We start from the raw sequence: 16,771 nt of genomic DNA on the forward strand, positions 1-16,771 counted from the left end.
ATACCCCTACCCTCCCTTTTTTTTTTTTTTCTTTTTTCAACCTTCCCCTGGTGTCTAGTGGGCTTTCTGCACCCCTTGGGGGTAGAAGGGCCTAATAAAAATAGGTTGATCTGCCCCCAGGGGGGGCAGAAATGGCCAACAGTAACGTGACCCCATGGGGAGCGATCCTTGCCCAAGGGGCCGCCCCCCTAAAAAAAAAAAAAACACACACACAACAATACCTGGTGCTAAGTTGTTTCTGCCCCCACTTGGGGGCAGATGCACCTAATAGAAATAGGCTGATCTGCCCCCAAGGGGAGGGGCATAAATGGCCTAATATAATATCCCCCCTGGGGAGCAACCCTTGCCTAAGGATTCGCTCCCCTTATGTAAAGTTTACAAAAACAATTACATGTTTGGTGGTTTTTGCACCCTTGTTGGCAGACTAGTCTAATAAAAATAGGCCGATCTGCCCCCAAGAGGGCTAGAAATGGCCTAAAAATGTTTTGGTCCCCTGGGAGCATCCCTTGCCTAAGGAGTAGCTCCCCTCATGTCAATAACAAAACAAAATTCCTGGTGTCTAGTGGGTTCTTCTGCAGCACCGTCGCTATGCAACCGTGCTGCAGGAATACTCGGAGAGACCTGGAAAGGAAAAGACTTTCCTTTCCGTTTCATGCCTCCCTGACCTCCCCGTACAGAGGAGGAACAAATCAGTTTCTTAGTGCGATGGAGGAGACAACCCCGCCCCCCACTCCAAGGGCCGGGTGCAAATCAAGCTGATTTACGTCCTCTGCACACAAGCGCCGTGGCCAAGGACGTAACCAGCTCGTCCCAGGCATTCGTAAGGTTAAAAATGGCAAACACATAGCACAAATATAAGAGTAAAAGAATGAAAGTGAAGCCTTTTAGGTATTTATAAAAAAAAAAAAAAAGGATACATCAAGAATTGCAGTTGTGATGAAGTATATTTTTTTTGTGGATGGTAGTGGTCCCATTTTTAAAACATTTTTGTCCTGATGTTCATGAATGGGGACAAAAAGCAGAACAGCCGGGAACCTACTTCGTTATGTGAATATGGTCGGGCCATTGGCCATCTCCTCTTCTTCCAACCATGCAGCAGCAACCTTGGTGCAGTTTTCTGACCTTAGATTTACTCTGATCCTAGAAAAAATGGAAACAGACTTTTATTCCCAGTAATGTCCCCTCTCTTGACTCCTATTGCAGAGCTTTTTATTGGGTTTAAAAGTACTGGTTCCGGAGCGACAATACTCATCTGAAACTGGCCATTCTGATGGGATTTCAGCAGTTAGTACAAGTTGTGCTGCCATCAAAATCAAATTTCACAAACCAGAATATGCATGTACGTTGAACAGTATAAACTGAAGAGATGTTGGTACACTGTACACTCTACATGAATGGGTGTTTGAGGAACAGCAGTTGAATGAATGAATACCTGAACATACCTGTATATAATATCGCTGTTACCTTGAGGAGGTGCCCTGACGGCTGGCACCAAATCTCAAAAAAAGCAAAGAGAAAATTGCATATTGAATTTTGGTACTTTAGATTAAAGTCTTTAGATGCTTTGAGAGATAAGGTTGTTAGTTTCGTCTTGAAGTGCTGATGGGAAAATGAGTTAACCTTGGGGACTATGAACTTAAAAAGCACAAACCCCAAGATGGGGGTGTTGGATGAGGGGAGCAGACAGAGAAAGTTGATTGTGAAGGAGCCCAGAACACAGAGTGGAGTGAGAGGCAAAGGTTCTGGAAAGCAATGGCAATCTAAGGCCAATACCTTGAAAAGCTTTGTTTAATGTACAGTAGCATTAGAGCACTCTCTTGGCCTCTGATATAAGATGAGAGGAGGAGATTGGTGGACCAGCTATTAAATCCCAAGATGAGGCTAGTAGAGGAAATTTGAAGAATTTGAACTCTTGGTAAATCAAGTTCCTTTTATCAAAGCAGGACAAGAATAAGGCTGTATGAGATAAAATTAATGATAAAAAAACGTTATGTGGGCTTCCAGGTCAAGGTCAGGCATGCCCTTTATAGGCAAGCTGCTCTTGGTCCCAACAGGGCTGTGCGATAGGCATTAAAAAATAGCAGGGACGTGGAATTCATATAGCCAGACGCTTAGGACATATTGTTTGGGGTCGAGGGCAACAAGTTGTCATGTTTATTTTGTCCTTGGGACAAGTAGGCCCAACCCCCTGCAGGACAAATCCTCTGGCTGCCAGTTTACAGCGACGGCAACTGTCTGCAGTTGAGGTAATATTTGTGTTTCTATGTTAATGCTGTTCAAACTTGGATTCATGATTCATTAATGCACAGCCTTTATTATTAGGTTGAGCGCTCTAAATAAACGTTCTAAGGTCACACAGCACTACTGACAGTGGTTCCAGTAAAAACAAAAAGTGTACACACTTTGAAAAGTTAAACAATATGAGGCTATGCACAATACTCCCAGAATGCTTTCTGATTAGATGCAAATGTTTGCAGAAGCTTGTAATCAAGACTGATGATTTGCTTTCAAAATAAAATGTTCAGAAAGGAATACAAATAGAAAAAAACATTTTGCTAAATTACTGTGAAATTGTAGGTACTATTACTTTGAAGCATCATTTATTAAATTGTGTTGATGCGTGCTAGTATTTCCCAAAAATATTCATCATGGAAAATCAGTGTATCCGTTTTCAACAAGAGTATGGGAAACATGAAAACAAACAAGCACTGGCAACACCAACCGATCACCATTGTAACAAACATTGGCAAAAAGCAAAAAAAGGTTTTGGGTCTCAAAAAGCACACATTGCCACAGTAGTTATTGGCACTGAACAAACTACTTTGTGGCAAGTATGCTCCTTGTGGGAGAAGAGCTGAATGCTGTCATTCACAGTAAAACCAGCAGATACAGAGAGAAAAATGGAATTTTAATAAAAGCAAAATATCTTGATTAATGCCAGACCTAACTAGGGGCTCAATTCTTAAAGAAAATCACAAACATGCACCCACAGTATATGTCTTTGAATGAGTGGCTTTCGTGAATTCACAACAACTTACAGAAGTAGAGCAGGAAAACGTACAGCTAGAACATACTGTGATCTATATTTTAGCACACGTGCGAAAATCTATTAAGCGTTTATAAGTCTGCTTTCCCTTCGACAACTTTTTTCCCAACCCTGGAAGAACTTCTAGTTTTGCCCTTGTCAGGAGTAAATTTCCAACCTTTCTCAGTATGGGAAAAGATTAGAGAAAAGCTGGTGAAAATCCTTAAAACATGCAAGTTAGTAGGTTTGCACAGATTCAAAGGTATTCCAGCCCTGGAACTAATGCTTACTGCTTCCTCCAGCCCCAGCATGGAGATCTGCAGAAAGGTTGCAAAATAAGGAAATTGATGTGGTAGAGCTTGAGATTTCTAGTATTCAAGGACTACTATAGTATTAGCCCTGGCATAATCAGAGAGCCGATTATCTTTTTTTTTATTTTTTTTTATAGAACAAGTAAATTTAAGAAGCACACTGTTCCTTGGACAAGTAGATATTTTATCAAATTCCATACCCCTGAAATACTCTGTTCAGTTACAGTAGTTCTTGTCTGGATGTCTTTCAACCAGTAACCAGATGCGTGAAACAGCAACACTGTCTTGAAGATGCATGTCCTGAGGACATCTGGAAGGACAAAGGACCCCGGTCTGCCTTGTACTTTAGTATGGGGGCCCAGCATGTTCTTGTACAAGGCACCATTCATTCAAAGTATGAAATCCACACATAGGGCCTCATTACGAGTTTGGCGCAGGGGATTACTCTGTCACAAATGTGATAGATATCCTGTCTGCAGTGTTGAACGTTCAATAGGATATAATGGAATTTGTAATACGGCAGATGGGATATCCGTCACACTGCTGACAGAGCAATCCCCTCCGCCAAACTCGTAATGATGCCCCTAGTCTACTTAGCAGAACTACACAGTACACACTTGAGTAAGTGAATTACTTTTAGGGAGCATCAAGGCTATTTTTAAAAATTGATGTAGAGAGCCAAACAGTCGACATAAGGGAATATGGCATAGATATCTGCATAGGGCATGTACTTTGATCCTTGTAGAATCTCTTAAACCAGGTTTAGGTATTTATGTTGTACAGTTAACCTCTTTTACTTTTTTTTTTAATTCACCACATAGAGATGTATAGGAAAAATAAGGCAAGCAGAAGAAAGCTTGTGCCTAAATTACGGTTCAGTCACCATCCATGTTTGTGCCTAGCCGCACCCTTTACTGAATGCAACCAGTATAGATGAGGACTTTGCATCTGAATACAAAATTATCTCTTCACAGTGCAGGAGCGAGCTCATGCCTGCACTGTGACTTGTGCATTAATATAAGGTGAATCTCCTGTTTGAAGCTGCTGGTATGCCTTTCGCTTTAGGTGAAGTCCTGGCCTCTCTTTAAGAGTTTGCACATTTCTGCAGGGGAATGCCTGGGGATCCATGGGACTTGTGCCTCACTTGAAAGGGGTGTCTTCAGGCTGCACTGACTGTACACGACCTCATATGTTGTGTGCAAACGTAAGAACCATTGTGATAGTAAAGCTGTCAGATGGTCACTTGAGCAGTGCATATTACAGAAAGTGGTGCTCGGACGACTGCAGGCCCTCTGTAATACCACAGTGTCTCTGGGAAACAAAGGAAATAGATGCTAATACCAGTTGTGACCCCCAGGAATTGCCTGAAGTACAGCCCTTAAACTCACTACCTATATCTGTTTGAGATTTATGAGCAAAGACAAGCTGAATACAGTGAAGCCGAGCTTGGTAGTTATAATTATAAAACATTTATAGATCAAGGCATCTGATATTCGTTTCTGTGCTTACCTTTCTCTCTATGATATTTGTATGATGGATTAAAGAACAAAATTGAATTTGCAAGGAAAACATTTAAGACTAGCTATGCTCCTGGGTATGTGTACAAGATGCAGGACTTCTTCTTTGGCTTGGTGTAAGTCCATTGACTACAGTAAGTGGGTGCAAGTCATGTTTTCTAAGGACCAATTACTTTGATAGCAGTTGGAAGGAACTATTACCTTGATATCTGGAGGGCATGTCTGAAGTAAATGCACTGTGTTTACTGAGTGCACGTCACTTGCCAAGTGTTCACAGGTCAAGAGCATGAATAATGGATTTAGACCACACCATGCAGATTACCAGCTTTGTGCGTGCGCAGTGTAGGGTTGGCCTTCGGTACCTGGGGTCCCCAACCCCTGGGGCAGAACATATATTTTAAAGGGCGGGGCATGCAGCTCCCTCCCCGACCGCTGATTGTCCCCAGCGACCCCATCACCTGGTGCCAAATGCAATAAAAAAAATGGGAGTGGGGACCACAATTTCTTTGGCCCATGGGACCACACTCCCCGGGGGCTAAAATATAAGGGGAGTGGCCATGCAGCCCTCCTCTCTGAGCCCAGCTTCCAGGGCCAAACCAATAAAAAAAGAGGAGAGGGACCATGTGCTGGTGCCTCCCCAACCCTTTATAGGCCCAGGGGCCCATCCCTTGAGGCCTTTTTTTGTGTTTAAAACAGGAGGGGGCTGCACAGCCCAGCACAGTCAGAATGTGCACTGTCTGCTTTGTAGACAGTGCACATTTCTAGGGTGATGGAGTGTTAGGGTATTGGCCTCAGCTCCTTTAAAGAAGCCAGGACCAATATCCTGCGGGAACGCGTATTGCAATGTTCCCGCAGGACAGCCCAGTGGGAACATTGTTGTACATGGGGGAAATAACGTCACCGATATGGTGGTGGCGTCCTTCCCGTGAGTTTGGTGGTCCCCTGGTAGGATCACCAAACTCATAATAAGGCCCTCTGTTAGAAAAATAGGCATTTGAGGTGAGCACTTTTAGAATGTTGGTAGTAGTGTGCAGTACTCCGTACAAAGTAGCTGCCATCCACCTAAAACTTGGCAATTACCCAGCATTCTCTGCTTCCTTTAAAAAATATATTTATGTTAATATTCCTCTCTATATTGCAGAAGATGACTGTAGAAAATATGTTGACCAACAACAGAAGCAATACAGTCTTCCTCTGCAGGATCCAGTGGTGGGGAGCAGCTTCCCAAGATCTCACGAATTGTCTGGCATCACAACCAGAGACGATCCTCTTGGTAAGTATTTTCACTGCTATTTAGTTTTAGGGGAGTGCTTTGAACTGCCCACCTTTTGAGAAAGAATTAGTGAAAACATTTTGAACTGTTGAATTAAAGTGCTTATTCTGTGGAATTAAGACCACTTGCACCAGGTTCTACATTGAGTTTCTTTCTGCAAAAACGGAGAGGCATTCTCTGTGTACGGGCTTGATTGTAAGCAATGTAGTTTTTGCCATCACTGCTTGACTTTCTCTTGAATCTGTCTCTCGTTGGGTTTCATTGCAGCGCTTATATTCTGTAAACTGGAGTGCACTACAATTAACACAATGTATGGCCACCACCGCTGAGGTCCAATCCGATGTACGTTGTGCAGGAATACAAACATAAACCATTATCATTTTCAACTGTTTAATTCCATTACTTATTAGTTGTTTCTTCTATTTTCTCACCTGCAATGTTCATACTAGGGGTACACATCACTTTCAGATTTTTTTAAAACTTTTTCTTTTTAAGTAAGCATTTAAGTGTTCTAGTCCTTCCTTTTTTTCTTTTTCCATTTTGTGTACAGGTTATGCCCAGTGAGGTCTGTTCTTGCGAGTAATTAAATGTCAGCATTTGTTTTCTTTAATAATTTTGAAGGTAGCATAAGACTGAATTGCCATTTATTGCTCGTTCAGCAAATGTCAAGCTCATTTTATGTTTTTGTTTTTAACTTGGAATGAAAACCAGGAAAGGAACAGCAGCTTTTGGGAATTTTAAACATTGTCATCACAGCTCCTGTCCTCTCTGAGCCCCCTGACAGGGAAATATATGCACTGCTCCAGTGCACTCTCCACCAAGTAGGCTTCAATTAAGTCTGCACCAACCGTCTCCCAGGTGACAAAGTGGAAGTTATACCCTCTAAGCTCCAGTGTAATGAACCATCCTTGCTTTATGGGCATTCACCCAAATTCACAACATTGGCAGGTTTCTTCCTTCCTCTAGCACTGTTGGCAGCCCCAAGAGTCGTGCTGCATGTGATACTGAGTGAATAAGACAAGGGACTGAGCAACGGTAGGGATAAAGGGAGATATCTTTAAGTAATGTAAAAGCGTATCTCAGTCATTTTGTCACATTTTGTTCCCCACCATAATCTTTAGTTCTGCCCTCGCTTCTTTTCCCCGTTCTGGTCGTTCGCGGTCTCCTTCTCGCTCCACATTCTGGTCTGTCCTGACCTTTTCCTAATCCCTTTTGTCACTTTTAACTGCCTTTTGTGACCCATCTTACACTTTATTGCCTGTTGTGGTTCCATGTTACCCTTTTCCTCCTTCCTGTTTTTGTTCTATCTTACATTTTTCCTCCCTACTTTGGTCTTTTGTGTTTGCTGACCAAGATCATGGAAGTGGAGTAAGCCTCCAGTCAGAGGCCAAAAACTGCCCCTGATAGTATATATTGCACAGGCTTCTGTATCTCCACTTCTTCAATACTTTTGGTTATTTGAGGTTTAGTAAGGAGTTTCAGCAGAATGTAAGACGTAACGCGTCAAATGCTGTCCAAATATCATAGCTCTCTCTTTTCGACTCTCCTCACTTCTTTAGCTGTCACTCCCATTTTTATTCTAAGGGTAAAGTCCATTTGTGTTGCTGCCCTCCTTAATTTTCCAAGACAATGCCCTTTTCTGCTTGCTAGGGTTGCCTGCTATTGGCTGCTCTCACTGGCCTCCCGGAGAGGAGTCTGTGGGTAGGCCTGCCTTGCTTTCGGAAGACGGGGAGAAAGTTGTTCTCTGTGATAGCAGAATGCTGTGCTCATCAGTCTCAACCGGAACTTGATTTTTGTAGTTCGCTATGGTAATTTACTGCTAACACTGCTTTCTTCCCAGGGAACACACCGGAGCTCTTTGATGCCTTTATCTGCTACTGCCAAAATGACATTCAGTTCGTCCACGAGATGATCAGGCAACTAGAGCAGACGGATTTTAAACTAAAGCTGTGTGTCTTTGATCGGGACGTGCTGCCAGGAACATGCGTGTGGTCCATCACAAGTGAGCTCATAGAAAAAAGGTACCTTTACAGTTCTAATGGGTGGGATAGCATGTCTTTAAAAAGAGCTTTCTACTTTTACCTTAGGCTCTCGCTGTTATCCGTCATTTCACTGAGACATGTTCGAGTCCAAAACAGAAGTCCCCGACTCAAAAGGGCCATGCACCTAAAATGTTTATTACATTTATTGCAGATCAGTTTTTGATCTGCTATCTTGACTCTTGCATGCTAATACCCATCCACAAACCCTTAACATTCCCTGGTCCACATCGCACCATATCATCTGCCACCTAATTTTCCTGCCCAAATAATTGTCCGAATCATTCTATTTTACACAACTTGAGTTCGTCAGTTCTAATATTGCCAATTGAAGGATTTAAAAAAAAAGACTATTGTTAAAAAAAATAAAAAAAAGATATAGTTTTGAAGTAAGGGAAAAGCTTTTTCAAAAAATATGTGCACATGAGTTGTTGTTTTTCCAGGCTTAAAATTAAAACGTTTGACTTTGTTGTTATGTCCTTTTTTACTTTCAATTAACCATATAAAATGTATCAAGATTGCTGTATTAATCCTCTGCATGTAATGCTTGAATGCCCATAAAATGTGTCACTGAGTGTCTTTTGCACCCTACTCGACCAACGCTGGTACAAGGAAAGAGGCCTATCGATAACAAGAGATTTGGGGCCATATGTACAAACTCTTTTTCCCATAGACACAGAATGGGTAACAACCTAAAAACCTATGCTACATTTGGCCCTAAGTTCTTAAAAACAAAAACAGCAGAAATCGTGTTTGTGGTGTAATACGGTTTGATCGCATTTTAGTATCCACTGTTAAAACATTCATAGCAGAATAAACCATATGAACGTTCAACTTTCTTTTCTCTTATTGGCTGAGGGTGCATCCCTCACACTTTCTATACACTTTATTAATCAGTTAATATTATTTTACTAAGCAGTTGCTGACCCTCTGAGTAGGCTTGGCTTACCCTCAGGGGTCCTTAGACCACAGGTTAAGAAGCACTGGTATAGATCATTACTCAATGGCTTCACACAAGTTGTCGTTCTCACTCCTTTCAAGCCTGCAGATATGTTTTTGTGAGGTCCCTCAGTTGTCAGCACTCTGTCCCATTGTCCCTATGTTTTTCATACACCAGTGGTATGCAATTGCTACTGAGTCTTGACTGCTACTCCTCAAATTGTATCAGTCACCAGAATGACAGGTTGCCAGCTGTGCAGACTTTGATGGACAAGAACGTCTTGAAGTTAGAGTAGTAAACCAGAGACTCTGCTAATAGGCAGCAAACCCTCAATTTCCGTTCTTGGGGATCTTCCTGCACAGACCTGGTTTGAACAAAGCTTGAGGTTTGAGACTCATTTATAGATGGTCTGATTCTACTGCTTTCAGTTTCTCTGCACTCTAGGAAAGATCTTGCCTTATTAGCCATAGGTACAGAGTGCCCTGCTAATTGGGACTTTAATATTAGCACATCCGTGCCTGATTGATTGGCTACCCTGATATGCCTTTTAAGAAACTGCAATATCTCCAAAACCTGCAGTTAATCTCATCGGTGGTCCTCAGAAATTGGACTGTCGGAGGCTTTGTGAGTCCCACTCTTCCCCGTCCACTCCAGCCCCCTGAGTTCAAAGCAATCTACTTCATATAGCATCCAGTCTACCATCCTGACCAGTTTTTGTAGGTCCAGTTCAAAGATTACCATTTTGTATTCCTTCTCAGTTGTGGCTAGTGGTGTGCTAAGTTGAACAGTTTGCTTCCACTTATTTCTGGAAATTGTTTTTATTTTTTATTTTATTTTTATTGAAAGGTTATCGCCAGAAAGGTGGGAACGTTTTAAAGAACAAAATAATGAAATGCATGTAATAAACCAAGAAAAATCAGTCTACTTTACCCAAAAAAGGAAACTCCCTGAAAAGCCTACTTGTAACAGAAGCTTTCTTCAATATTACAAAATGCATCTGATGGAAAAATCTTGCTTTCAGACTTCGTTTAAATTAATTTTCTCCGAATACAGCACGAGGTGAATGCTACTAACTTAAGGTTGTTCTCATACCCTTCCCAACCAGAAGACTTCAAATTTTCACAAAGAGTTGGACCTTTCATGGCTTTTAATGACGACATATTTCAAGTTCTTTCATATGCTCCAAGTGAACTTGTTAAAGAGGCCTTAATGTTTCCAGTACGTTTTTTAAAACCTTTTTTTTTTCATTCTAGTAACTGCTATGAGACAAAAATCTTGGAGCTCACACATTGTTACTAAGCCATATCGAGAAACATGCTGTATGAAAAAATATGAGGAATTGAGGCATAAGAACTGTAATAATTCTAGCACACACAGAAACGCATGTGCTAGCTTGGTGAGCAATGTTGATAATATAGTAACAAAATTATACTGGAAACAAATATACAGAAAGTTATCTAGTATTCATATTTATTATGGTCAGCTTATACCAGGCAGGTCTAGTTTCAGGGCACAGTAAAGCAAGATCTAGAAGTGAAAGGGGCAGAGAAAATGACAGTAGACTGGGAGGGTTGTTCAGGAAGGATGAAAACATGACAAGTTGTGGCGAAATAAGATAGATAAGTAAATCCTCACACATGACAAATCAGTGGAGTCCAGTAGTGCATATGACTACAGTGGTTAATTAAGAGGGCAGAGTGGTATTATGCAAAAAGTTTGATTTCCAACTTGGAATCCAAGGTATTGAGGGATGCAGCTTCTTGGCAGATTGGAAGGAAAACGTTCCATAGTACGGTGCTCGTGTTTCTCTTCGAAGCTTTTACTGTTCCATTTAGTTGAGAAGAGTTTAGGGGCTTTGCTAGAATGCAGATTTCAGGTCGGGTTTGGCAGTGAACAAGTTTGTGAAATAAGTGGGTGAGTTCATGTGAGTGGCTTTACAGAGGAGGCCAAAGGTGTTTCATTTCTTAGAAAATGATGAGCCATTTTTCTTTGTATTGATAGGATAAGATATGTTCATGCTTTTTCAGACTGAATATAATTCCTAATGCTATGTTTAAGCCAATTTGTAGTTTGTTTAGGGACTTCACTGGGGCACTGAAGAAGATAGCAGTGCTTTAGAGTTATCTGAATTAGACCAGACCTCGGATGAGAAAAATACCTTGTGATGGCCAAGTAAGGAGGAGACTTTAGTTAAGTTGCTTAGCTGGAAATCTGCCTTTCTGGTGATTTCATGTGAATGGAAGGAAAATAATTGTACAGAGTCAAAGGTGACTACAAAATTCTGCAACATTTTGATGGCAGTCTGTTGGAGGATCCAGTTCTGATGGACTGCACTGCCTCTGTGCCAGCGGTTACATGGCAGTGCTACTGCCATGTAACCGCTGGCTGAGAGGGGGGTCGTAATCCCGAGGGCAGCGCTGCTTGCCGCGCAGCCTTGGGGGACTAGGACCGCCAGTCCCTGCTATGGAGGAAAACTGGCGGTGCTGGCGGACCAACCATAGCGCTACCGCCATGGTTGTAATGTGGCAGACGACCACCACATTGGCGGTGGTCCGACCGCAACAGGGTCTTAATGAGGCCCTTAGTGTTATAACCCCTTCTTGTAAATGTGTAGGATAACATTGTCTCTATATATGTTGTTGGGTAACAGTTATGCTTCTTTTAGCTTGGTTTGGAACTTAGATTGGGGATAACTTCACATTCATGTGCAGAGATATTGATCTATTAAGTAAATAAATTCTACTTATAATTAAATGGTGGATTTTTTCGCATACATATGTGCTAACTACTGATTCTATGCACATGTAATTTTTAAGGTATGATTTTGGCACTTTGGGATTGTGTTATTGATGAGGCTCGGATGATAAGAATTTTGACTTGGTTGCATTAATATGTCGCCTGTATATAAATCCTTTAGCTTATTGATTACAACAATGTAAGTGAGACTAGACCTTGACACTTTGGTACTAGCCATCGGATTGGATAATAATCCACGTAGACCTAATAATGATCCTTTTGATAAGGTTTGTTTAACTTTTAGGAGAGCCTTACATTGATTATTGATTATATTTGTACTGATACTTTGTGAATACATACAATTATGAAGCACATGGAACTGTTTGAGAATAGACATGGTGATATGTTATATAGAATCCCTGGGTTCCTCCTTTCTGTTAAAGATGACTTTAGTTAAGATGGCACCCATATAGGACACCCTTTCGTATGTGTCCGTTATTGATATTGATGGCACTTTGGTGACGGTATGTTTGACAGAACAATTACGAATGACTAGAGCGTTTCTCAATTAATTTGTATCAGACGTCATTTTGACATGGGGTTCGTGAGGTTAGTGAATCCTGTTTTACTTTAGAGTGTATCAAGTACCCATGCAAGAAACTGTTATTTTTGTGGATATACTTATTTAGACATTACGTTTAAACTGTACATGATGTGGGATTACACATGGCGATGAGCTTTCTGTTGAGGTTTGTGTCCGTTTTGTATGCTTATGGTTTTTTGTTGAGTTAAGACGATGCACGTGCAAGGTGCTGTTTCTGTAGTGGTGTACACCCCACGTGAAGGTTTGCACTGGAAACTACGGATTGGTGCGGGCTATTAGACCGTGGAATGTACTGGATTTGAAAGAAAGTGACGATAAGTGGTTGCTACGTTATAACATGATTTTTATGATCGTGAGTTTGTGTTTTTGTCACAACATATTTATTTACAGCTGAGAGGCACCAAGTATTTGGATGATTTTTCTTGATTAAAAGTGGATTTAAATGAGACAATGGGAGGAGATTAAGGCATTATTATTACACATGAGATTTTGAATGGTGTCCACTTATAGGATCTGTTCTCAAACGTAATAGTTAATCTTACACTGATCCACAGCAGCCATGAGATGGTGTTTTGATTGGGCTTTTTGAACTGTAGTAAATCAAGGATTGCATATGCAGGTATAGTTACTGCACTAGGCGTGGTGGAGTGAATTTATTCAGTTGGACCACTTATGCACTAGTGATCGTGTTTTATATTGGTTACAGTGACTTTTGTAAAATATTTGACATATGTGTGCACATTTATTTTTTTGCACATTGTATTGGGGTATGCTAATGTGACTTTACACAGTATTGCAGTGGTGCAGCAATGAGCACGCAACACGTTTGGGGTGTCATGTTTGTCCTCTGTACATATTTCTACGTGTGGCACGTGTATATATTATAAACACATGGATGTGTATTACTTTTAGCTTTGTCTTAATGGTCTTGACTTTGATTATGTAACTTTGTATGAGATTGGTTGGTGTTTCCACTGGATACTAATTTATTTGAGTATGAGTGGAGTTTTTTTTGGTATAATATGTAATATGTTTGGTAAATAGAGCTGATATTTCTGTTTTAGCCCTGAGGAAGTCATGGGGCAAGACGCTCAAGTGATGAAACATGTGTTAGCAGTGGGCAGCAAACCAATAAAGATAGGATCTGTGATAATACTGAAATCAAGGAACATTGATTTAATTCAGGGACTTCATTTATTAACGAGTGCTCAAAGATTGGGTTTGTTGTGTATATATACCTTTGAGTATACTTGGGGTGTGGATGAACACCCTATCTCTGAGCACTTGTACTTATATGTTATATACATATGTGTATTTGAGTGAGCGCCACTTGTTTTTTTCTTTCACCTGTGTTGGATTGTACAATTTGAGAAACTTAGCAGGGAGATCAAGTGCATCATTGACACCAAGACTACTAACATTACAACTGTGTTATTCAGGTATGATGGGACGAGTTGTAATTCCTAACATAATTCCAAAGAAAACATGATTCAAGATGAGGCTAAAGATTCAGCAGCAAACCTCAAACCAGATTGGGCACGTTTTAAACAAATTCCCACTTCAGTGTCCCTCATGCAGTGTCAGTATGTTTGGTTCTGTATATAGTAATGTTGACGTGAGATACATGCTGATCTGAGATACATGCTGATGTTGTGGTTATGCAATCAATGAACTCGCTGCCATAAGCGGGCAAATGGACTCCTCTTTAAAAATGTGTCAGACGCAGCAAGGGCCTCCACAGTTATGGCAACTTAGTAAAGAGTGCCAAGACGCATTTCGAAATACTCCATTCAAATACCAAATTGACCAATATAATTCTCTGGCTTTTATCTTCAGATCAGGGTCAAGACTTCTTACAGCAGTGCTCAATAACGTCAATAACGTTGTGGAAGCACTTCAAAGTTCCACTATCTCCCTCTTAAGCCATCCTCCACATCCTAAAAAGATAGGAATTTCATTTCCTAAGAGCGTGAACCACGGACGATCTCTGACAACTGGGAGCTCAGTACCATCACATTTACCAACACAATCCCCTGGGTAAAAAATACTGCAAAAATAAAGTCCTCTTTGCCTTCTCCAAATTCCCTCTTTTCAATCCAGAATTATAACAGTGCTGTTCTAAGCTGTGCAGGAATTTCTCCATACCTTAATCTGAAGTGCTTGGCTTTCACATGAGCAATATTTCTAATTAGTAATAACAACTGTAATTGCTTCTCGTTGAGGTACACTAAAAAACACATTGTTATGCTTACCTTTGAAAAATATTTGGTTCCTTGTTGGGCTACTTTAGGAATCAAACTTATTTCTCTGGGTTAATGGTTTTGCGTATACACCTCCTGTCTAAATGTATTTGTATTATTTTAAAACTATGTGTGTGCTCTACTGTATCTGGGTTTTGTAAAGTCAGACTGTGTCAGCTGCTTTGGGGCAGATGAGTTGTTCACCTCCCTTTAGTATCTACTTTCACAGCTTGGAGCTTTCATGCACAGATGAGTCCAATTGTAAAATGCTGCCATATGTTTGTTGTAGAATTCATTGGCATGATCGCCATTTTAAATGGCTAGTCGATACTGAAAGTCTCCTCTATGGCCCTTGTTACAAGTTCCACATAATATCTAATGGGTCCTCCAACAGATGTTACTAGGCCCAATGCAATTATAAGTTCATTTTTTTCACATGTAGGTTTTGACTGCTGAATGCCAGGGAAATCTTTCTGAAACTTCGAGTGAAAACATGAAGGAATCTGCACGGAAACACAAATTCCACCAAGTTGCTCTCCTAGACATATACACCCCATTATTTACCCCCCCCCCCCCCCCCCTTCCCCCGGTAACAGTAATTCCAGGGCAGGATATAATTGGGAATTTAACAGGCCACTCGTAATGATATCAATAAAACAACAGAGTGACAGTTTGATAAACAGCCACTGGCATTTTCACACCTTTAGTTAATTTGCCTGTAGTCCAGATAGTGTAGTTATTACCTAATCAGGACACAGAATATGTAATATCAACGCAATACCATATTTTAAACATCTTGAACAATTACTTAAGAGTTTCTTTTAGAGCTTCTTTTAACTTGTTGTGGACGAATTTCATGAAATTGCATAGCTGTAATTTTGGAATTAATGTCAAACTTTGGGTGTAACTATCTCCACAGATAGTGGATGTTAAAAATTGAGTGAGGTACCTTTGTGTTATATTTTAATTTCTGAAAGCAAAGTGTAGAGCAGAGCAGCCTGTAAGTTTTTTGAGAATCAAAATCTAAATAGGGAATGGAGAGAGGGACTCCTGAAAATCTTACAAATGGTTTTAGAGCTAGACGTCACCCAGTTAAGCTGACTTCTGAGCCTTTATAGTTTGAAGATTTATATTAAACCAATGTAATATCTGGAAGCATTCTAGTTCTCGCTCTTTTTTTTCTTTTGAGATTTTGACGCTTGTTACAAGAAAGGGTTATGCGTAGCACTGAGAGTGTCTGTAGAAAGTGGAGATTTCACTTCGGATTTCAAAACAATAATATTCTTGATCAGTTCCAACCCTGATTTTCATAATTAGACCAACTGAGCACGATCAGCCTGGGTTTGATAAAATTCCTACACCCAGGGTCTCACAAAGGTGCAGAGAAGTAAAGTTGAAATAATTGGTGACAAAATATATTTTCACATCTGTTCTATGTCTAACAGACAGGCTCCTCTTGTCCCCTTCTGCCAAGATGTCACTGGGCCTTGGATTAGGGACACCATCATAAAATGCATAACTGCAATTGCTTAAAAATGGCTCCACGAAACTCGTAGTGTAGGTTTCGGCTCAGTACCATGAGTGCTATTTTTTTGGTCACGATAGGATAAGGAGAATAGCTTTAAAACTTTCCACCCACTTACTAAACAGGGCTTGACAAAACCATACTTAAGGCTGGTGGCTCAGTCTTCTTCTGTGTGAATAATTGTCAATCTGTATTTGTGTGGCTCTGCATAGTTTCTAATACTTGTTTTTTATTCTAGGTGTAGGAAGATGGTGGTAGTTATTTCGGATGATTACTTGGCCAGCAGTGAATGTGATTTCCAGACCAAATTTGCACTTGGCCTATGCCCAGGTAAGATGAAACACAAATTAGTGTGTAGGGTTTGAAATTACTAAAAAGGGTACCCAGAAGTAGCTTTATGAACCCTAACACAGAAAAACTGAATAAAGAGTAATAGAGAAGTAGGGGTGAAGGTCATTTTGAAGAAAAAATGTCATGCAAACATTGCCTTCAGTAGGATTTAAAGGACAAAGCCGAAATATTTGATACGTTTTTATAAAGGAATGGAAAATAATTAGGTTT

General features: G+C 40.6%; 1 protein-coding gene across 1 annotated transcript in view; it reads left to right on the plus strand.

Moving 5' to 3' along the window:
- The window catches only part of MYD88 (MYD88 innate immune signal transduction adaptor), a 54,505-nt gene that overhangs the window by 33,633 nt on the left and 4,101 nt on the right, over positions 1-16,771 (plus strand). The window contains exons 3-5 of the mRNA XM_069211066.1: positions 5,995-6,126; positions 7,967-8,147; positions 16,449-16,540. Coding sequence (XP_069067167.1) covers positions 5,995-6,126; positions 7,967-8,147; positions 16,449-16,540 — 405 coding nt within the window. The remainder of the gene's footprint in view (positions 1-5,994; positions 6,127-7,966; positions 8,148-16,448; positions 16,541-16,771) is intronic.

Source organism: Pleurodeles waltl, chromosome 10 (assembly GCF_031143425.1).
Source record: "Pleurodeles waltl isolate 20211129_DDA chromosome 10, aPleWal1.hap1.20221129, whole genome shotgun sequence".
NCBI lineage: Eukaryota > Metazoa > Chordata > Amphibia > Caudata > Salamandridae > Pleurodeles > Pleurodeles waltl.